General features: G+C 45.8%; 1 protein-coding gene across 2 annotated transcripts in view; it reads right to left on the minus strand.

Moving 5' to 3' along the window:
• The window catches only part of ENTREP2 (endosomal transmembrane epsin interactor 2), a 237,235-nt gene that overhangs the window by 116,972 nt on the left and 96,330 nt on the right, over nucleotides 1-23,933 (minus strand). For both annotated transcript variants that reach the window (XM_065906681.1, XM_065906679.1), the window contains exon 2: nucleotides 5,194-5,250. In XM_065906681.1, coding sequence (XP_065762753.1) covers nucleotides 5,194-5,250 — 57 coding nt within the window. The remainder of the gene's footprint in view (nucleotides 1-5,193; nucleotides 5,251-23,933) is intronic.

Raw genomic sequence — 23,933 nt, forward strand, 5'->3', positions numbered from 1 at the left:
CCGCAAAATATTGCCAAACTTACAAATCTGCAGTGAGCCCAGGACTGAATTTCTGATGGGCACAGCAGGAAATACTGTTTCTAGTATAAAAATTGAAAGATACTTTAAAAAAGAAGTTAACATATCTTAAGCTTTCCTTCACTGGAAAATGATCATCATAGCAATGAAGAGAGAGAGAGAAACCCTCATGCCGGCTGAAGCTCATTTATCATCCACTTCCAATTCCTTGGTATTTGCATGTTTCGAGACAAGTAGTGGGGCCAGAGCAGGGCCCGAGGAGTCAGGCTCACAGACCTCCTGGAGGCTCTGCCTCTCGGACTGAACCCTAATCTAGTAATACACATTCCTACTGGGGTTGAAACAATTTAGCAATAAAGTTAAATCATTATTGGAGTAGATTAAAAAGCTAGACTCTTCAATCACTGTAACATAAAATGTAAACAGTACTAAACACATCAGTCTAGATATGGCACTCATATTCCTACAGATTATTAGTTTTCAAAATATGTCTAATTTACTTTTAAGAACTGTTCAGTTCAGTTCAGTCGCTCAGTCGTGTCCAACTCTTTGTGACCCCATGAATCACAGCACGCCAGGCCTCCCTGTCCATCACCAGCTCCCGGAGTTTACTCAAACTCATGCCCATCAAGTCAGTGATGCCATCCAGCCATCTCATCCTCTGTCGTCCCCTTCTCTTCCTGCCCCAATCCCTCCCAGCATCAGGGTCTTTTTCAATAAGTCAACTCTTCGCATGAGGTGGCCAAAGTACTGGAGTTTCAGCTTCAGCATCAGTCCTTCCAACGAACACCCAGGACTGTACTAAAGTGTAATTTGTTACTTATAAAAACAAATTCTAAAAATGTTTTTAACTCAAGGTTATTAGCATCTCAATAGTATTAGTTATTATAAGCAGACAAGTAGCTAGGTCAATACTACCCACTCAAACTCTTTTTTTATTAAGTATATAGCATTCCCCTCTTATCTGAAAGAAATACATCTCAAGACCTCAGGTAGACACCTGATATGGCAGACAGTACCAAATCCTATATATAACACTATGCCTGCATGTGTGCTGATTCACTTCAGTCGTGCCCGACTCTTTGTGACCCCATGGACTGTAGCCCTCCAGGCTCCTCTGTCCATGGGATTCTCCAGGCAAGACTACTGGAGTGGGTTGCCATGCCCTCCTTCAGGGGATCTTCCTGATCCAGGGATCGAACCTGCCCGTACTGCAGGTGGATTCTTTATCACTGAGCCACCAGGGGAGCCTGTATACCACTATACACTTGTGATAAAGCTTACTTTAAAAGTCAAGCATGGTAAGAGGTTAACAATAATAACTAATAATAAAATGGAATAGTTATATTAATGTACCATAATAAAATTTATGTGAATGTGGTCTCTCTCGAATGTCTTACTGTACAAATTTAATGCCTTTTCCTTCTTAGCTAAGCACTCATCATGCACTGTGGCCATAACTTTTGCAGTTTGAGGTGTGATAGCAAAAGTAGCAGGAATTTCTCTTTCCTTCTTCACAATTTCACAGATAGAATATGATCTGTTCTTACTGTGGATCTTGGCAAATTTGGCAGATGCTTTTTCTTTCCCCAAGAAGTCTAGCACTTTTACCTTTTCACTTAAAAGAAGGAATTTCTGGCTTCTCTCTGGAGTATCCAATTGTTGGCATCACTACTCTTGAGCTTTGGGGCCATCATTAAGTAAAATGGTCACCATTCCAGGGTCACTGGAACACAGCACCGACATACTATGACAGTCCATAATAACCCAGACAGCTGCAGAGTGATGGACAGGCAAGATTGGCTGGACAAACGGACGATTCACATCCCAAGGGCAAGGCTCAGGATTTCATCACCATAGTCAGAACAGCTCGAAATTGGAAACTTCTGAATTGTTTCTGTCTGGAATCTAATATCTTTGACTGCAGTTGAGGATGGGTAATTGAAACCATGTAAAGTGGGACAGTGAATGGGGGTGGGATGGGGGGTTCCTATAATGCCTGTGATTATGTGTGAGACTGTTTCCAGCATTGACATATAAGCAATCACAAGACATATCACTGAATCTCTGAAAAAATGAGCTAATCAGAGCTATATAATCTGAATCCTAATTGGAATCTAGCACAATGAGAAACCTTTTATGGTTTGATGTAAGGAAACAATTATCTCAATCATAGGAGACACTCATCACATTGAAAAAAACGAATGTGGAAAAAAGCCATGTGAACACACACACACACAACTGGTGAAGCGCCCGTGAGGCTTCAGCATTTGGAAAAGGCTCCTAGAAGATGCAATGGCAGAAAGTCACAGAAGAAATGATGGCAGAAAGTCAAAACATCTTCCTCTCCCCGCATAACAGGCATCAGCTGGGAAGGGCGGACTCCTTCCCACCCTGTCAGCCAGCCTGCTGCCCCCGCCTAGCCTTTTCCCCAACAGAAGCCCCCTACTCCCCACAGTGCATCAGTTACTCCAGGGGCTGGCTGGAGGGCAGAAGAGAGGGTAAGCAGATTATTACCTTTGTGGTGATGGATGGAAACTAGGTTGTTGGTGACTGGCACACAGCAATGTACATGGAAGTACAAATATAAAGTTCACATGAAACTTACATGATGCTATAAACCAATGTCACCTTGATAAAAATAACTCTTAAAAAAATGAATCATTTAAATCAAGACTTCAGGATTTTTGAGCTGAGACTCTAGGCAAGGCATTTACCTTTCTAAGTCTTCCTTTTTTTCTGGAAGATGGGGATAAAAACAGTATCTTACTCACAGGGACACTGTGGACAAGCCCTCCCATGCAGGGCTTAGCACGTAGGAAATGTCTGGTATGTGGTCCCTGTTAAGAGTACTTTAAGGATGGGCCCTACATGTCATGGAGCACAATGCGGGGCTTGGATCCAGACTCTTGGAGGAGGGGAACCCCCACATCCTGGGGGGAAGGAGGGCTTCCAGGGGGCAGCAACGAGCGAGCCCTAATGAGTGGCTGGGCAGAGGCCAAAGGGGTCTGGGAGGAAGTGTCAGTTGGGGACCACACACAGGAATCCCAGAGTGTACAGGTTTTCGGGGTGAGGCTGGGCAGGGAGAAGGGCTAAGATTACATCAATGCTCACGGTTCAGAGAGTGAGGTTTTTTTTGCTAATAAATCAAGAGATTTCATCGCCCTGGTCAACAGATAGATGAGTGTCCTTATAGCAGAGACAGTATGCTCTCCACCAAGACTCTGCCCTCCCTCCATGACGCGGGTGCCTCTGGGAGGGACCTGTCCAGGGAAGGACCATCTTTTCCAGCTTCCTCCCCAGCCAGATGCCCCCTGGGCTCTGTGACAAGCCTTCCCTCCCTCCACACCCCCATGGTGTGCCATGCAAGCATGAGTCCCTTTCAGGCCAAGGAAGTCAAGAAGCACATGGTTCTCCACCATCCTCTTCCCTTCACTGAAATGCAGAGGACTCCATAGTCTGGAGAGTGTAGGGCCCCTGGCAGAAGCAAGTGGGGTCTCTGAATCACTGTGTGGGAGGAACAACCTGCTGCTTGGGAGGCCCCTCCGGACGGGAGCAGGAGGCAGATATGCATGGCATTAAAACACTGAAAGCCTGGGGTCTGTGACAGCAGTTGGTACCACCCTAATCCAATCCCTTATATCCTTGAGTTGGTGAAGTGGTCAAACTAGGGGCATCTTCCTTCCTCCTCAGCTACTTGGAAAGCAGCTGGACCCACAAGACTGCAGAGCCAGCACCTGGAAGGTTCAGCTGTGGCTGCTCCCACTAGGGCCACCCTCCTGGGATGAGGCCCCCAGACCCACCCTACTGCTGCTGACCTGCCCCCAGGACATACCCCAGTCACCTGCACAAGGAGTCCTGACCCTTCAGGAGCCCGCAGCACATGCATCCTTCACAGTGAGATGCCAAGTCCTGTGAGAAGCTCTGTCCCCAGGCGGGGCTGGGGTGGGCATGAGGGTGGTGATGGGGTGGGATGGGCCTTCCTCCCATCCCCTATGCCCACCTGAAGGAGGCCAGCTTTCCTCTGCTCAGAGGCCAGGCAGAGGGTTTGCTCTGTTCATACAATGGGGACTGGTCAGAAGCGCTGGGCAGGCTGTCCCTGTGTCCCTGAAGGGGACCCACAGCACGGCCCCCTGACCCAGTGTCTGCCGCCACCTCCCTCTGCACTAAAGCATTAGCATCTCGATATACAAGCTGAGACTGACTTGAAAATAATCCAGCAAAGGGCCTGGATGAAATAGGACCAGCCAGTGTCGATGCTGTTGAGATGGATTGGGGTATACAGGGCTCCTTATATAGTCTTTCTACTTGGGCACATATCTGGAAATGTCAAAATAAAAATTTAAAGGAAATTTCTCGATATTCTGTAGGAGAGGAGGCCCCCAGAAGGAAAGCACCCCTCCCTCCCAATGCCTTTTCAGGATGTGATTAATGGTTCCTCTCACGGAGGAGGAGGTGTTTACAAAGAAAAGATTTGTGGGCTTTTTTCCTATTTCCATTAATATTTAGTACATGTCATTATCTCCAAGTCTAATCACTTAAAGAAGAGATTTTAAATAATTGATTACTACAAAAGAGGAGGCCGTCTTTTTCACAATCCATCAAAAGCCGGAAAACCTCTTCGCTTAGTCCTGATGTGGAGACATAAATACATTAATGCGCATGCTGAGAAGCGCACACACACAGATCAATAGACACAAATTCGCTCTGGGTACTTTGCAGAGGGAAAAACCATCATCCTTGTCCCACCTCCGGTGTAGCACACCCCCTCCCCAGCACAAGGCCCCAGCCCCCTTGAGACAGGGCTCCAGGGGCACCTCTTCCTTCCTTCTTTCATTCAAAGAAACACCTATGCAAATAAATATGATCACCATGCAGTGTTTCACAATCACCAAGACATGCAGAAAGGTAACATTTCTGGAACTTGGATGAGCTACGTCTGGCCATGTGATCACATCTATGTGTGCGAGCGTGTTTACCCATTTGGAGACAGCACCTGTGTCCGCACTCTTTAAAATGCCCATGTTGGTGACATGTCCTCCAAGAAGGCACAACAAACAAGAAGAGGACAGCCCATGAGCGAGCACCTGCAGAGGCGGGAGGCTGGCTGGCAGGAGGCTGATACCTTGAAAGCACTCATGGCTCCGGGGCCACACGAGACAAGATGCCACTTACCACGAGGGACAGGGGCCGCTTCCAGGAGACGACGCCTATGAGGCCTGACAGCAGCACCTGGAAGAGAGAACAGACTGTGAGGAGCCACCAGGAGACTTGTCTGGAGCACAGCACGGGCGGAGCGGTCATGGTGGAGGGTTCATCCCTCCTACAGTCATGCCTGAGGCAACCACTCAGGGCTTGAGGTGACTGGCTCACAGGGACGTGGAGGGTAGACAGGCTTTCTGATCGAGCCTCCCCAGCCTTCTCCTCAAATCCTGAGAGACACGTGCCGTGTGATTCAGCATCACACAGAGCACCGGACACACTGCTTTGGGGATGGTGGTGATGTCCCCACTCTCTGGTCACCTGCCACCCGCATGGAAGCCCACAGGCCCAATCTGCCCTCCCTCACCTGGGCCCCTGCCCCTGTAGGGGCCTCCTCTTCACTCCTGCCCACCAAGGAGACTCCCATACTTCTCACCGTGGCTCTGAGCTGCCTGCCCCTGGCCCCGCCCATTCTCTGGCCCCCTGACCCACCAAGCATGTTCCCTCAGGACATCCCCTGCAGCCCCCCATCCACCCAGGCTCCCCTATGTCTGCTACCTCTCAGGAGAATCATTTTCGGCTCCTGGCCCACCTTTTTCCTGGGCTGACCTCCCAGGCCTACATTAGATCCACGTTCCCTGCTGTCCACATTCTCAGTCTCCTTATGTCCAGGAAAGACCACCAGATCATGGAGACACAGCTGCTCTTCACCCAGTGCAATCTGCCTTCAGGGGGGTCACCAAATGGGACAAATGGGCTGTCCCTCCTTGACTTTCCATGGAGGACCTAGGCCAGGCTGGAGGGGCCAGGATGCACTTGCCCCATAGAATTTCAAAAGGACTGAGCCCCAGGCTCGGAGGAGAACACACAACTGAATGGACCCACAAGGTCCCACTGTTGACAGAGCCCAGTTCACCCCCGGCACCTTGGCACAGAGCAGAACCAAGTCTCATGTCCAGTAGCCTCCAGGCATCCACCGAGCGCCATGCTGGTCTCAGACGTCCAGCAACACCCAGAACAGCGGTCTCACATGAAAAACATTAAACCTTAACCACACACACAGATAAGGATGAACTAAAGAGCTTCAGCGTGCGCTGCTCCCAAGCCTGTCATATCTGCCTCCTCTCTGCAGTGCACACGCTGCTTCCACACACAGCCGATGCTGCAAACATTACCGACAGTCATGTTCCCATCTCTGAACCTCCTCATTCCGTAATGCCCCAGCCCAGCCCCCTCCATCACAGAACTGTGGGCTGCTGTACCCCAGGCTCTCCCAGGCCGGGTCTCCATCACGCCTCTCCACGTGCTTCTGAAGCCGCTTACTTCCCTTCTCGCCCCACACTCCACCTCTCAGAACCTGCTCTGGTGCCCAATGCGTCCTCCTCCATGGACACACGACTCCCCCAGGTCACATTCCGATGGTAAGCTGGTATTCCTCCTAAGGGCACGCTGCTGAGACTCACTGTCACTCCGTACCCGAGAGCACAGACCCTGACCTCTTATCTCCACCTCCAACCTTCTTCTGGAGTGTCCACATTTCTGCCAACCCCGCCATCCTCATCTTAGCCATGGTAGGACCCTCTGTTCAGAGGCTGGGTCTGCTCTTCCTCTCAACACCTCTCCCCTCTGCCTGCACTGGCTCTCAGGATTCACCTACCTGGATGGGGGTACTCCGCCACTTACCTACCTCTGCCCCCCACTCACGGGAGCCTTGCTGGATGTCTCCACCAGGTGCACGTCACCTTCCTGGCTGGACCAGATAATCCCACACAGTCTGGTGCCTGATTCCCCACAATCACTGCCCAAAGGGACCCTCCACTCCTGTCCTGGCCATTGTGGGCACCAAAGTCACAGCATTTCTCAAAGAGAAACCCTGTGGGCTATCTCCCCTCCACACTCAGCACTCCCCTCCTGTCGCTGGCCCCCTGCCTCAGCCCCAACCCTTTCTCTTCCCTTGGACGATGGCCAAGCTCTGGGAGCCCGGTTCTGACCTCACCATTCCCCCCAGGATGGGACCTCCAGAGTACCCTCTGTCTGCCCTTTATGACGAACTGACTATGCCCAGACTGAGCCTGGAGGGAGACTGAATGTTCTCCGACTATCTCCCAGAAGATGTCCACTTAAGCTCTGCCTTCTCCTTCCCATTCTAACAGGTGAAATCTCACCCATCCTCTGAGATACGGCCCAATACCTCCTCACCCAGGAAGGGCCCAGGAATTCAAACGAACCTAGGGGCCCCACTGAACTCTCCACCCAAGACCCCTCAAGACCTCTCGGATATGTAAAGACAGAACTCCTTCATCTTCTAAGATGAAGCTGCCAAAACTATCAAATCTCTACAGTGACCAACCCACTTACAACAAGGATGTTACCGGCCTTCCAAAGAGCAAAGGTTTCTAAACACAAAGGAAATTAACAGCACTTATTTTAGGCCACAGTAAAAATTCTCAGCTTTTCCTATCTTCATCATGAAGTCATTTTTTCATTTATTTGGCTGTGCCAGGTCATGGCTGCAGTAAAGGGGGTCTTTGTTGCGGCATGCAAACTCTTAGCTGTGGCATGTGGGGTCTAGTTTCCTAATCAGGGATCAAACTTGGGCCCCCTGCATCTGAAGCACTGAGTCTTAGACACTGGACCACCAGAAGTCCCCGTAGTGAAGTCATCATTCTCACAAATATACTCAAATAATTTTACTTCCAGCAAACATGAACAATTTGGCTTAGTCAGTATAATTTACATTTCTGAATGTCATTAATAACTATAATTAGGGATGGATCCAAGCCCCTATACAAAGGCAAAGAATAAAACCACCACACGGAGTGAGGCAGGCAGATGCTGACTTTGTGTAATGCCGTCCCCTTGAGTGTAAGTAAGGTATACTATCCCATGACCCTCCCCAGGGACAGCATCCTGAAATAATGTTGCCCTGGTAACACACTGACTGCAGCCTTGTGGGACCCTGGCCAGGTGATCCTGCTAAGCCATGTCCAGACTCCTGACCCTAGAGATCTGTGAGATGATAAATGGGTGTCATGTTAAGCTGTGAAGTTTGTGGTAATTTGCTCCGCAGAAGAAAATGAATTGTTATTGACTGAATGTCTGTGTCTCCCCAAACCCATATGGTCAAGTCCTAACCCACAAGGTGCTGGTACCTGGAGGCAGGACCTTCAGGAGGTTATCAGGGTTAGGCTGGGGCCTCATGATGGCACAGCAGGATTATACGAAGAGAAGGAAAGGATCTCTCTCCACATGTATATACCGTGGAAAGGCCACATGAGGCACAGAGAAGTGAACTGTCTACAAACCAGGAAAAGGGCCTGCCGTCCACAGAACCTGACCATAGCAGTATCTTGATCACAGACTTCCCACCTCCAGAACTACAGGAAAATACATTTCTGTTTAGTTGACCCAGTCTATGATATTTTTTATTTAATCTTTGTTTTATGTTGGGGCATAGCTGATTTTGGAGAGGAAATGGCAACCCACACAGTATTATTGCCTGGGAAATCCCATGGACTGAGGAGCCTGGTAGGATACAGTCAATGGGGTCACAAAGAGTCAGACACAACTGAAGCGACTAAAACAATGAAACATAGTTCATTTACAATATTATGTTAGTTTCAGGTATACAACAAAGTGATTTAATTGTACATATACACATATCCAGACTTTCCTAGTGACTCAGAGGGTAAAGAAACTGCCTGCCAATACAGGCAGATGTAAAAGATGCGGGTTCAATCCCTGGGTCAGGGAGATCCCCTGGAGAAGGGAAAGGCAACCCACTCCAGTATTCTTGCTTGGAGAATCCCAAGGACAGAGGAACCTTGGGAGCTACAGTCCATGGGGTCACAAAGACTCAGTCACAACTGAGCGACTAACACACACACACATACAAATATCCATTCTTTTTCAGAATTTTTCCTATATAGATTATTACAGTATATTGAGTAGAGTTACCTGTGTTTTACCAGTAGGTCCTTGTTGATTCCCTATTTTATATATAGTAGTGTATACATATTAATCCCAAACTCCTAATTTATTCCTCCAGCAACATGCTCCCTGCCGCCCCGGAATTTTTCCTCTTTGGTAACAAAAAGTGTGGTTTTGCTATCTGTAGGTGTGTTTCTGCTGTGTAAATAAGTTAATTTGCATTATTTTTTTTGTTCTACATATAAGTGAGATCATATGACATTTATCTTTGTCTGACTTAACTTCACTCAGTATGACAATTTCCAGGTCAATCCATATTGCTGCAAATGGCATTATTTCTGTATTTTGTTACTCCAGCCCGACCTTACTAATACACTAACACATCCAATGAACATGAGTTTTAGCAAACTCTGGGAGATGATGAAGGACAGCAAAGCCTGGCATGCTGCAGTTCATGGGGCTGCAAAATTGAGACAGGACTGAGCAACTGAACAACAACAAAAACAAACACATCCAGGGTAGGATGCTGTTTTTTCCCTAAACATCCCCTCTCCTTCTGTGTCTGCTCCCACGAGGAGCGGATGTCTCTGCTCTCTCATACAGAAACACTGGCACCAGCTCTAATAAGGGCGGGGGGCACACTAGAGTGGGGAGGAGACTTTCCAAGAGCAGATGCTAGCCTCCCCCTCCCTGAGAATGGCTGTTCCCATCCCCATGGCAATGGGGGGAGTGCAAAGGGGGGAGGAAACCATATCTCTGCTAGTCTTATCTTGAACTACTGTTTGCTCGGTCCCAGTAACAGGCAGGATGGTACTCTGCCGTCTCAGTACTTTTGCAGGTTTACTTCATCCCACTCCTGTGAGGAACAGTATCCTGCATCTAGCTGGCCTGAAACCACCACACCTCCTGTAACCCCTGTCCCATTTAAATTGCCAGGATTCTTATTAGCAGTCTGCGGTTTACAGTGACACTGAACAGGGTCAGAGAAGAGGAACAGGCAATTGAGTAGCTGTGAAAGCAAAGCCGAGGAAACTATGAGAGACATGAAGCTGCTCAGAGAGGAGGGTTAACTCTTCCAGCACCTGCGAGGTGCTGTGAGGACAGACGCCAACTGGCTCTCTTCTCTACTTCCTCACCCAGCATAAGAGAGGAGAGATAAAATTAGAAAGAACTTTCTGCTGTTGAGAGTAATGAGAAGGGAGATGAGACCATGAGAAGAAGCAGCATCTTCAGAGTAGAAGTCCTCCTGTTTGACTGGTGCTGACCCAGGACATGAAGCCAGGAATAAATGAGGCCTTACATCTTGTCTGGAAGACCAAAAAATTCCTTTGCTGCCTAAAATCAGGAACTTCCTCCAGATCTTCCAATCGGGTTCAGAGGCAAATGGTAATGTGACATTTCAGGCAGTGAAGCGAGTCCTTCCAGAATGCAGACCTGAGAGCCAATTAAACTATTTCACAAAACATATGGCTGGCTGCCCAACAGCTACAGGTGATACAGATTTACAACTAAAAAGCCATCACTCACATGTCTGGAGAAAGACCTGTTGCAATAAGGGTACAGACAGTATTCTGAGCTGCCCAAGCATGGGTGCCCAATTGCTAAGTTGTGTCTGACTCTTTGCGATCCCATAGACTGTAGCCTGCCAGGCTTCTCTGTCCATGGGATTCTCCAGGCAAGAATACTGGAGTGGGCTGCCATTTCCACCTCCAGAGGAATCTTCCTGACCCAGGGATTGAACCCGTGTCTCTTACACACGCTGCACTGGCAGTTGAGTTCTTTAACAGTGAGCCACCAAATAAGCAAAGCTGTCAGTCGATGACAAAGTTGCCCCGTGTAAGAAAAAAAGTGTAGCATCATATAAATATTATAAATAACTCACAAGTCAAAAGAAAATCAGAGCTGAGGTACACACCACATGTTCTGCCGCAATGTGTGTCTCCTAGATGCAAATCAGCTCCTGTGTGTGTGTGTGTGTGCATGCGTGCATGCATGCACGTGCAGGTGCAGTCCTATCTGACTCTCTGCGACTCTATGGACTGTAGCCCACCAGGCTCCTCTGTCCATGGGATTTCCAGGCAAGAACACCCGTAGATAAGCCATTCCCTTCTCCAGGGGATCTTCCTGACCAAGGGATGGAACCCTTGTCTCTTGCATCTCCTGCATAGGCAGGCGGGTTCTTTACCACTTGAACCACCCCAGGGTACCAAATTCACGTGTCTCACATCTGCCCATAAGATGCAGCCTTCACTGGTGCTATTTACTCTGAAATTAGGGTAGTTACTAGACCTAGTACTAGAGTTTCTTATGTGGTTAGTTAGTAAATGAACACATATATTACTATGACACTTCTTAAAATAATTTATAAGTATTTTTAAATAATACTTTGTAATCCTATGTATTTTATTTCATGAATTTAAAATCCTCATTCTGAGAAGGGCTCCAAAGGCTTCCAGAGACTACTCTGACAACAGTTAGGAACCCTGAATTTATAAGTTGATTTAGTGCAGATCTTTTAGTGGCAAATCCTCTTTTTTTTTTTTTATCTTAGATTTCTTACTTGACCTCATACTTGGAAAATAGTTTAGCTGGATACACAGTCCTAGCTGGACAGTTTCTGCTCTGAAGAGTTTGAAGATGTTACTCGACTTTCTGGCTTCTGCTGTTGCCATCAAGGAGTTGGCTGCTGTCACACTGCTGGTCCTTGAGAGCTGCTACTGCTCTCACTTTCTGAAGATTTTTAAAGCTGTCTCCCTGCCCTTGGGGGTCCTGAGGTTTTTGCATGGTATGTCTACGTGTGCGGTTTTTGTTTTATAATCCTCTTTGAGATGTACTATGTCCTGAAGTGCCTCCCAGGTGGAGTAGTGGCAAAGAACTCGCCTGCCAATGCAGAAGAAACAAGAGCTGTGGGTTCAACCCCTGGGTTGGGAAGATCCCCTGATGGAGGGGACGGCGAACAACTCCAGTATTCTTGCCTGGAGAATTCCAAGGAGAGAGGAGCCTGGTGGGTTACAGTCCATGGGGTTACAAAGAATCAGGCACGACTGAAGTGACTGAGCATGCATGCACATACTTCTGAATCTGTACATTTATGTTTCTCATTAGTTTGGAGATTTTTAGCCAACATCTCTTCAAATATCATCTCTTCTACATTCTCTCTGTCAGGGACTCCGACAGCCACACCCTGATCCTTCCTACTTCATCCTCCAATCCCTTACTTCTTCTTTCACCTCTTCCACACCAGTGTTGCTCAGTATTCCGTTCTGAATAGTTTTTTCAGGCTATTTTCCAAATGACTAATTTCCCTGCTGGCCAGCTGTTAAACATGTGCATCGAAAATAGCACAGACCTAAACCCAACCAGAATCCTCTAGCTCAAAGTGGGGGCCCTGGTTGACCTGCAAAACCTTAAAAAGAAAAGAAACTAGGCTAATGCCAACCATGGACTTCCGGGTGCTTCTTTATGTAGCATCATCATGGCAAGAGCCAATCAACATATCTGTGGTTTCAGTTCAATTCAGTTGCTCAGTCATGTCCAACATTTTGCAACCCCATGAACCGCAGCACACCAGGCCCCGCCCTGTCCGTCACCAATTCCCAGAGTTTACTCAAACTCATGTCCACTGAGTCAGTGATGTCATCCAACCATCTCATCCTCTGTCGTCCCCTTCTCCTCCTGCCTTCAATCTTTCCCAGCATCAAGGTCTTTTCAAATGAGTCAGTTCTTCACATCAGGTGGACAAAGATTTGGAGTTTCAGTTTCAGCATCAGTCCTTCCAATGAATATTCAGGACTGATATCCTTTAGGATGGACTGGTTGGATTTCCTTGCAGTCCAAGGGACTCTCAAGAGTCTTCTCCAACACCACAATACAAAAGCATCAATTCTTCAGCACTCAGCTTTCTTTATAGTCCAACTCTCACATCCATACATGGCTACTTGAGAAACCATAGCTTTGATTAGATGGACCTTTGTTGGTAAAGTAAGGCTTCTGCTTTTCAATACGCTGCCTAGATTGGTCATAACTTCTCCTCCAAGGAGTAAGCATCTTTTAATTCCATGACTGTAGTCATCATCTGCAGTGATTGTGGAGCCCCCAAAAATAAAGTCTCTCACTGTTTCCTTTGCTTCCCCATCTATTTCCCATGAAGTGATGGGACCAGATGCCATGATCTTCGTTTTCTGAATGTTAAACTTTAAGCCATCATTTTCACTCTCCTCTTTTACTTTCATCAAGAGACTCTTTATTTCTTCTTCGCTTTCTGCCATAAGGGTGGTGTCATCTGCGTATCTGAGGTTGTTGATATTTCTCCCAGCAATCTTGATTCCAGCTTGTGCTTCATCCAGCCCAGCATTTCTCATGTCCTCTGCACAGAAGTTAAATAATCAGGGTGACAATATACAGCCTTGACATACTCCTTTTCTGATTTGGAACCAGCTTGTTGTTCCATGTCCAGTTCTAACTGTTGCTTCCTGACCTGCATACAGATTTCTCAGGAGGCAGGTCAGTTGGTCTGGTATTCCCATCTCTTTCAGAATTTTCCACAGTTGGTTGTGATCCAGACAGTCAAAGACTTTGGCATAGTCAATAAGGCAGAAGTAGATGTTTTTCTGGAACTCTCTTGCTTTTTTGATGATCCAGCAGATGTTGGCAATTTGATCTCTGGTTCCTCTGCCTTTTCTAAATCCAGCTTGAACATCTGGAAGTTCACAGTTCATGTACTGTTGAAGTTTGGCTTGGAGAATTTTGAGCATTACTTTGCTAGCGTGTGAGATGAGTGCAATTGTGCAGTAGTTTGAGCATTCTTTGGCATTGCCTTTCTTTGGCATTGCCTTGCTTTGGGATTGGAATGAAAACCGACCTTTTCCAGTCCTGTGGCCACTGCTGAGTTTTCCAAATTTGCTGGCATAGTGAGTGCAGCACTTTCACAGCATCATCTTTTAGGATTTGAAATAACACAACTGGAATTCCATCACCTCCCTAGTTTTGTTTGTAGTGATGCTTCCTAAGGCCCACTTGACTTCGCATTCCAGGATGTCTGGCTCTGAGTGAACGATCACCCCATCATGATTATCTGGGTTGTGAAGATCTTCTTTGTATAGTTCCTCTGTGTATTCTTGCCACCTCTTCTTAATATCTTCTGCTTCTGTTAGGTTCATACCATTTCTGTTAGATCCATATCATTTCTGTCATTTCTGTGGTTTAAGAAGAATATATAATTGGAGACCAATTACACATGGAGACCAATTACAATTACACAATGATATTTTATAATATGCTCAATAAACAAAGGGCTTCTCAGTTCACAAAGAGATCAGTTACATTAATAAGAAAAAGGAACTACTTAACTGGAAAAAATGGCAAAGGATTCAGAATAGGAAATTCACAATTTTAATGGGCAATAAACATATAAACAGATGCTTAAGGCTACTCCGATTTTTTTCAGAGCAAGCCAAAAGATAAACATTTTTATCAGTCAGACTGCCAATGATTTTTGGTGAAGTTTGATTGAACCCAGTGGTGCCAAGGACAGAATGGAGGGTGGGGGAGAGTTCCTCTTGAACATTATGGATGTTGGTATAATTTGATGTAGCCTCCCTTGGGGCAATTTCATAAACCTCTCAAACTAGAAAGTGCACATACTCATGCTCAGTGATGGCAATTTAGCCCACGGAGCCCAATTTAGCTCTGGCAGCACATGCCGGAGACGTGCCACGTTGTTCACTGCAGAAACCTGTAACCAGTGGGTTAATATAAAGGGCTAGTTCAATAAAGCTTGATATTTATATATAACATGAATACACGCATTATGACATTTGAGGTAGCTCCGTGCATGCTGTTGTGAGATGCTGTCAGAGATAAATAACTGACAAGACACAGCCCAATGGGTAGAGAACAAATCCCATTTGTGTAAACAGAAAGGAGTGGATGCTGGTACCTACAGAAACAATTCTATGGAAGGAAAGACAAGAAACCTAATGATGAGAAACTGGATTAGGGAGGAGGAGAAAGGATGCCAGCTTTTAAGTATGTACCTGCTGGTGACGATGATTTTAATCTACACATGAATTATATCAGGAATATTTTAAGCTTTGCATACAGTTGGGCTTCCCTGGTGGTTCATATGGTAAAGAATCTGGCTGCAATGTGGGAGACCCAGGTTCAATCCCTGGGTCAGGAAGATCCCCTGGAGGAGGAAATGGCAACACACTTCAGTATACTTGCCTGGAGAATCCCATGGACAGAGGAACCTGGTGGGCTACAGTCCATGGGGTCGCAAAGAGTTGGACACAACTGAGCGACTTTCACTCAATCATTCACTCATGCATGCAGTTTGAGCCTGTAATTCCTCTTCTAAGAATTCCAGATACTAATCAAAGTATTATTTTTCATTCTGAAAATGGGAACCAATCTGGGTTTTGGCAAGAGAGCACTGCTTGTCTTTCAGGTCATTCCCAAGTGTTGCTGTTAAGTCTCGTTATGAAAGAACATTTAGTGCCACTCAGAAAATTTCACAGCACATAAATGGAAAAGAAGAAAAGGAAAAGCAGGCTACACAATAGTTGGGAGGGGGGATGAATTTCCCTTCTATTAAGTAAATAAATACACATGCTGACATGCAAACACACAGAAGCCAGCACCAAATCCCAAGACACCTGTGATTATCTCCCGAAAGTGGGATTCTAACTCCCTCCACGTTATTTCAAAACCATGTTTTATACAGAAGACAGAAAACACTTTATTGAAACTCAGGCTAACCATGGCTGCTTCTGCCTTCTTGGGGCAGTGGTGGAGGGCCGGGGTACACCCATGTAAGTGGGAGGTAACCCCTGCCACGTCCTCTTCCTCAGGTCGGACAAGTGGGTGGGGCCAAAGTCCAGCACTTACACTTTTGGGCCCTTTGATTACAAGATATGTCAAGGTCTCTGTGGTCTTATGACTGAGTGAAGGGGGCAGGAAATCAGGATCCCAGCACTGTGTGGGGGCCCAACGCAGACTCACAGGTGTCTGTGTAGAGCAGGAAGGCCTGGTCTCCCAAGTGAGGGGTCAGCCAGGTGGCCATGGGCAGTTCCATGTGGGCTACCCCTCTGTGATGAAGAATGATGAGAATTTAAGACATAAATGCAACTTCCAATGCATGCTTGACCCTCCTGACCCCTTGTTTCTCTCAGTCCAAGTGGGAAAGAAAACACCAAGTGGGCAGTTACATTGCCTAGTCTGGCAAAGAGTATTTTATGAACCATCAGACCCTGATGCTGGGAAAGACTGAGGGCAGGAGGAGAAAGAGGTGACAGAGGGTGAGATGGTTAGATGGCATCACTGACTCAATGGATATGAGTTTGCGCAAACTCCAGGAGATGGTGAAGGACAGGGAAGCCTGGTGTGCTGCAGTCCACCGGGTTGCAAAGAGTTGGACACGACTTAGGGACTGAAGAACAGTAACATGAACCATTTACAAATCATATTGATTCTCTTCTTTTAGAACAGATTATCCTCTTTACACAACAATAAAAACAATGCATTTGTTGATACAGAACATTAATTCCATTAAAATCGCATTACATGTAATGAAAAGCTATCAGAGTATAATTATGCAAGCGAATTCACAGATTCACATCAACTTTTGAATCCACTGGAATTACAATAGGACACAAGCCTGTCTGGCAGATAAATTGCACCTCTGTTTCCAGATGATTATGAATAAAGGCCACTGTGCTAATGTTATAAACCATACATGCTATTTGTGCAAACTCCATAACCCAGTACTGTGCCTTCAAGGTGCCTTGGCCTGGGTTTTCCCAGGGCAAGAGGCTGTGCTCCCAAATCCTTTTCAGTCAACCCCACCCCGAGCATGCACCCTTCTTGGAACTCCTGCCTCTGCAGCCAGTGGACTGGACCCTGCAGGATCTCTGAATTCCTGGACACTCACAATTGCCCCTCACAGCGCCCTCTGCTGCCCAGACCTGTCCACTGCGGGGCCCGCAGGCTGCCCTCCTTAGGACCTGGGCGGATGCCTCCAGGTGCCCCTCTGCCTTCGGGCCAGCCCTGGCCCTTCTCACCACTCAGGACGCACCAGAGACCTGGGGGCCAAGAGAGTCTCCTGTCCTGGAAATTGGTGAGGACGGGGGAAGAAGAGGCAAGGGGACTTAGGATTCTGTGAGAGGCCACCAGAAGTGCTCCTTGTGCTGCTGACCATCACATGGGTGTATGTGAGGACCACCCCCACTGATGACTGTCCAGCTGAGCTCACTCTCACCGGGACCCTGGGATCCCACCAAGGCCCCTGGCCCTCATTCATGGCTGACACCCACTCATGGGTTTAGACCCTTCAAGGATACCAAGCACAGGCTGGGGGACTTGGCCAGCTGTGCTGTGCTGGTGGAATGGAGGGAAAGCTCCGGGCAGATGCAGCGACATCCTAAGAGGGCCAACACCCCTCATGCCATCTCCTTCCATCCCCAGGTGGCTCAGTGAGTAAAGAACCCACCTACCAATGCAGAAGAGAAACACAGGTTCCATCCCTGGGTCAGGAAGATCCCCTGGAGGACAGAATGGCAACCCACTCAGTATTCTTGCCTGCAGAATCCCATGGACAGAGGAGCCTGGTGGGCAACAGCCCACGGGGTCGCAAAGAGTAGGACACAACTGAGTGACTGAGCATCCATCCCCAGTGTCACCGCCCCTACTGTGACTGGCCCTGAGTCTCTCCTTCAGAACTCCCACATCTGGTTAGCAGTGAATTTGGGATTGCTATGTTCAGGGAAACCCCTTCCGCCCTCATTGTCCCATTCCTGCCTTTCCAGAACACTCTCTTGCCTAGGCTGCCCCACCAGATCCCCACCAGATCCCCACAGCCACCCTTCAATAGGAGCTCCCTTATCCCCTCCCCCAAGCTCCCTATCCCCTCCCCGCTCCCCAACACACCATCCTTCCTGCAATAACTCACTCTCACTTTCTTTGCATTTAAAACCCTTCTCCTGGCCTCTCTCCCTTATGGGTCTCCTGGAAAGTGCTGGAAAAAGACATCATCCAAAAAGGCACATATACCCCAGTGTTCACTACACCACTATTTACAATAGCCAGGCCATGGAAGCAACCTAGATGTCCATCGACAGAGGAATAGAGAAGATGTGGTACATATATACAACAGAATATTACTCACCCATAAAAAGAATGAAACTGGGCCATGTAAAGATGTGTGGGTAGACCTAGATACAGTCAAACAGAGTGAAGTCAGTCAGAAAGAGAAAAACAAATGTCATATATTAACACATATATATGGAGTTGAGAGAGAAGTGGTACTGATGAACCTATTTGCACAGATGTAAAGAGAACGGACATGTGGACAGAGGGGTAAGGTGACAGTGGGACAAATTGAGACAGTAGCACTGACATGAATACACTGTCATGTGTAAAATAGATAGCTAGTGGGAAGCTGCTGTATTACACAGGGAGCTCAGCTCAGCATTCTGTGATGGAGCTACAGAAGTGGGATGGGTGGCGGGGGGTGGGAGGTAGGTCAAGAGGGAGGTGATATATACATACATGTATACACATAGCTGATTCATGTTGTTGTGCAGCAGGAACTAACGCAACATTGTAAAGCAACTATACTCCAATAAAAAAACAAAAAAACTCTACCAAAGAGACTATTCCACACTGAAATAAGACTGTCAGACTGTTTTAAGTTTCCAGGCCTACATGCAGTTATCTGAGTAAAGCAAAGAAATTTCCATGTGGGCAATATATATAAGTAGTATATATTATCTTGCAAATATAGCTCATGGCTATTTTCCATATAAATCATCTCAAATCAAGATTTGATTTTCTCTAACAGCTCTAGTCTAAAAAGAAGAGTTATGAACAGGAATAAAAAAGACACATGCACTCACTGTTCCTTTAATTGTATTTTCTGCAAAACTCTGCTGTTCTATTTTTAATATTTGATTACAGCATCAACAGAGCTATATTCCACAAAAACAATTATGTTTTGCTCAGCAAAAAATCAGAACAGAATAATACGTGGCATACTAACAACTGCAAGAATAGGAGCAATTTAGAACATTTTGGAATAATGATTGGGGTAATTTTTCAGGATTTACAGCAAACACAGTTTAACAACACACTATGCATGGAGTCTACCGCAATGTTTAAGTTATGTGCTATACAAACCAAAAATGCACAGAGCGCCTACTATTTTATCAAAAAAATAACAGCACTTGAAACACCTAAGGTTTTATCTCACAATTCCTACTCATCAGCTCTCTCTGTGTAGAAAAAGCAGCACTTAACTTAAGGTGCTTTCCTTTTCTTTAAGGGCTTTGTCTAAAGGTCTATCAAGTAGTGAAGTGGAATTGTACGGCTAACACAGGAAAGGCAAACAGGTGGCAACCACCTGCCCGATGACCGGAGAGACCACACTGATCTAAGATGGCAGTGCTCCGAGCAGACGCCACCTCAGGATCCTCGCCGACACAGTCTTCCAGGTGCCATGACTCAGAATTCGTGTTGGCAGGTCACATCTCGCCTACTTGAAGGTCCTCAGTGAATAGGCGGAGGCAGTTAGGGGGTGCCCCTAAAGGCAGTCATACTTGCAGAGGTCTTCCACGTCCAGGCAGCACAGAGGGGTCAGTGTTCTCAGCAAGAGCAGCCTGAAGGGCTTCCCTGGTGGTCCAGTGGTAAAGAATCCGCCTGCCAATGCAGGGGGCATGGGTTCCATCCCTGTTTTGGGAACTAAGATCCCACATGCTGCAGAGCAACTAAGCCCGTGTGCCACAAATGCTGAGCCTGCACTCCAGAGCCCGTGCTCCACAACAAAAGGGACCACACATCAGCTAGAGAGTAACCCCTGCTCACCACAACTAGGGAACTCCCAAGCACAGCAACCAAGACCCAGCACAGCCAGATAAAGTTTAAAAAAAAAAAAAAAAACGTAAAATCTAGACAAACTATGGAAATCAACTCCTATAAGCAGCTTCAAGCAATGAAATTCAGAGATGCCACAGGAAGGAGAGACCCTCTCTGCTGAAGGGATTCCAGCCTCCGCAGCTTCTTTCATCCTACAGACACAAGCAGGAGCCCTGGCATGACTGGAGGAGGCCTGGGGTCCAGCACAGGGCTGGCTTTCCCCTCTGGTCAGGTTTCAAATTCCGAGGGCAAAAGACATGAATCTTAACCAAAGAGCTACTGAAAGCACAGTGAAGACAAAGATTTGTAATCTGGAAACCCCAGAGGGCTGTGAAGAACACAAAAGACTCTTGTCTGGAAGCCCTAAAAGGTCGGTGCTCAGAACAAGATGCAGCTTATCTGGGCTGCAGACCAGCTTTGACACAGCAGAGCCTGGACGGTTGAAGCTGGTGGCCACCAGGTAAGGAAGTCAGCCAACCAACTTCAAAATTGCTACCATGCCCAAGAAAACAGAGAAAAAGATGAGCATAATAAATGAGAGGAAGACTTTCATCAGGCAATTCCAGTCTAATGGAACTAAATGGAACTAAAAAAAAAAAAAAATACAGTATCTAAAATCGATAACTCAACAGAAGGGTGTGACAGAAAATGAGACACAACAGGAAGATGGGAGTAGTCAACTAGAAGACAGGTCGATTAAAACAGACACCCAGACTAAAACAGAAAACAGGGAGTTTGGAATGAATATGCACATGCTGCTATATTTTAAATGGATAACCAACAAGGACCTACTGTACAGCACAGGGAACTCTGCTCAATGTCATGTGGCAGCCTGGATGGGAGGGGAGTTTGGGGAAGAATGGATACAAGTATATGTACGGCTGAGTCACTTTACAGTCCACCTGAAACTATCAAAACACTGTTAATGAGCTATACTCTGATATAAAATTACAAGTTAAAAGAACAGTATTATAGAGGAAGTAGAACATAACAAAAGGCCTAACATTTGTGATTCAGGCCCCAGAAAGAGAAAACAAGAATAGGGTGGAAGAAAGAATGGCTGAGAATTTTCCAAAACAAACAAAATATCAAATCAGCCAAGCTGGCTTACTACAGAGACAGACAGACAGACTACATAAAAGAGAAAATCTTAAAAGCAGTAAAGGGTGTATTTTGACACACACACACATTATCTTCAAAGAAATAACAAAAAGACTGAAAGTCAATTTCTAACAGAAATGATGGAAATCACCTTTAAAGTTAAGAAAAAAAAAATAACTGTCAACGTAGAATTCTATAACCAAGAAAACATCCTTCAAAAAATGAAGATGAAATTAAGACTTCTTCTAACAATCCAACAGAATTTGTCACCAGCAAAGCTGCACCAGCAAAAAGGAAAGGAAAATGACCCTGAGGGAAGCCAGATACACTGGAAGGAATAAAGACTGATGAAAGGGGTGAATGAATACTGACTGCAGCCAAATCTTGGATTCTCTGAAAATGACAGGTGGTACTGACCAGTTAGTCCTAAAGGCAATCAACCCTGCATATTCAGTGGAAGGCCTGATGCTGAAGCTCCAATTCTCTGACCACCTGATGTGAAGAGCCAACTCACTGGGAAAAAGAGTCTGATGCTGGGAAAGATTGAGGGCAGGAGGAGAAGGGGATGATAGAGGATGAGATGGTTGGATGACATCACCAACTCAATGGACAGGAGTTTGAGCAAACTGCAGGAGATGGTGAAGGACTGCAGAGATGGTATGGTGCAGTCCATGGGGTCACAACGAGTCGGATATGACTGAGCGACTCAACATCAACAACAACAATATACACATAATATATAGCACAGGAAAGGAAATAGTTCAACTGTGAATAACTGGGCCTTCTCCAAATGTGACCTTGGACTCTCTTTTTAGTTCAAAATCCATATTTAACACTGGGCATAACGGTTTCTGCACTGCATACTCTACGAAGGGAATGCTGGCACAGGAGATTACAGTGGGAACTCAGAAAGAGATAGGATAGAGTGCTTTTTTAAAATTGAAAACCTTTCTCTGACTATATAAATAACATACACTCATGTTGCTGAATTTACATAACATGAAAAATTATACAGAGGAGAAAATAAAATTCACCCATACTACCACATCGAGAGAAACCAACAACAATCTTTAAGTGTATTTACCTTGCTTTATCCTATTCACAAAGTTCATTTTATTTTATTTTAATAAAGACTTTGCTCAGAGTACAGTTTTTCATTTAGAAATATACTGTGGACATCTGTGGACACTAATCCTCCAATGATAGAGTGTCTCATTCTTCTAATTCTACTGTACATTCTATTTCTACCATCAAAACCCACCAGACAAGATCTATCAACTTTTTTATTAAGGCATATTTGAGTTACAATATTATGTTAATTTCAGGTGTACAACACAGTGATTCACAACTTTAAGAGGTTATGCTTCATTTACAGTTATTTAAAACACTGGTTATACCTCTGAGCATGTAACCTTTAGCATGTTCATGCCTCTTTTCCCTGGTGACTCAGGTAGTGAAGAATCTGCCTCAATGCAGGAGACTCACGTTCAATCCTTGGGTCAGGAAGATCCCCTGGAGAAGGGAATAGCAACCCACTCCAGTATCCTTGCGTGGAGAATCCGAAGGACAGAGGAGCCTGGCAGGCACAGTCCATGGGGTCACAAAGACCCAGACACGACTGAGTGACTAACAATTTTGCTATTTTGGTCAAGTTTTCTATTTGTTTGTTGTCTCCTTTTTCTACTCATTTGAAAATTACACATCTATTTGCTATTCAAATTTTAAAATACCTATATGAAAACATATATTTAGCATGTGTATGTCAGCGGCACATATACCCATAAGTTCTACGCAAGAGGCAAGATTTTCTACTCTATCAAACCTCCCAGATTTTATTAAACCACTACAACTATTCGAACTTAATTCTGTACTTTAATTGCATCCTGTCACATTATTTTTACCAATGCTTCCCTTGACTTATCTTTCATTGATAACTTTTTTCATTTGGCTTATGCACATCAAGTAGTTTCTTCTTTTAGATGTGGCAGAGACTGTGAATCTATTATATTTCTGACAATAACTATAATTTGCCAATTTATGAAAATGAGCTTGGAAATTTTACATATAGAAAGCCTAGAGCCACCAAGCTTAAAAATCTTGTTCCCTCTGCATGCATGCTAACTCGATTCAGTCATGTCTGACTTTGCAGCCCCATGGACTGTAGCCCGCTAGGCTCCTCTGTCCATGGGATTCTCCAGGCAAGAATACTGGAGTGGGTTGCCATGTCCTCCTCCACTTATTCCCCCTAAAAGAGATTAATATTGTTGCATCACTTCCTAGCACTGGGTTTTTGAGGGTTTTTTCCTATTATTTATTTATTTATTTATTTATGTTTATTGAATTAAGTTGATTTACAATGGTGTGTTAATTACTGCTGTATTGGTCTTGAAGGTTAGATTCTAGAATCAATGTGTTTTTTTCTTACCCTATGCTTACCTTTGATTTTTTTTTTAATTGCTGAGATTCAGAAAAAATCAGAACTGAAACACCTACCCTCTGCTTACCCAATGCTTGACATCTACTCTCCATGCCCCTCAGGTCTTTCCTCCCAACTCCCCCATCTTTAGCCCAAAGGACTCTCCACAGTCTCACTCTCTCATCCAGGTCTGCTTACAGGAACCATGTCAGGTCATGTCTACAGATTCTGCATTTTACTCTCTTCTGCGCTCTGTTCCTGCTCTCAGATCTCATTGAGGCCAGGAGTCAGAGCCAGTATGAGCTTTCTTTCCATGTCTCTGTTTCTCTGTGTGCCCAAATCCTAACCCCAGAGGTTA

Source organism: Muntiacus reevesi, chromosome 15 (genome assembly GCF_963930625.1).
Source record: "Muntiacus reevesi chromosome 15, mMunRee1.1, whole genome shotgun sequence".
Classification (NCBI taxonomy): domain Eukaryota; kingdom Metazoa; phylum Chordata; class Mammalia; order Artiodactyla; family Cervidae; genus Muntiacus; species Muntiacus reevesi.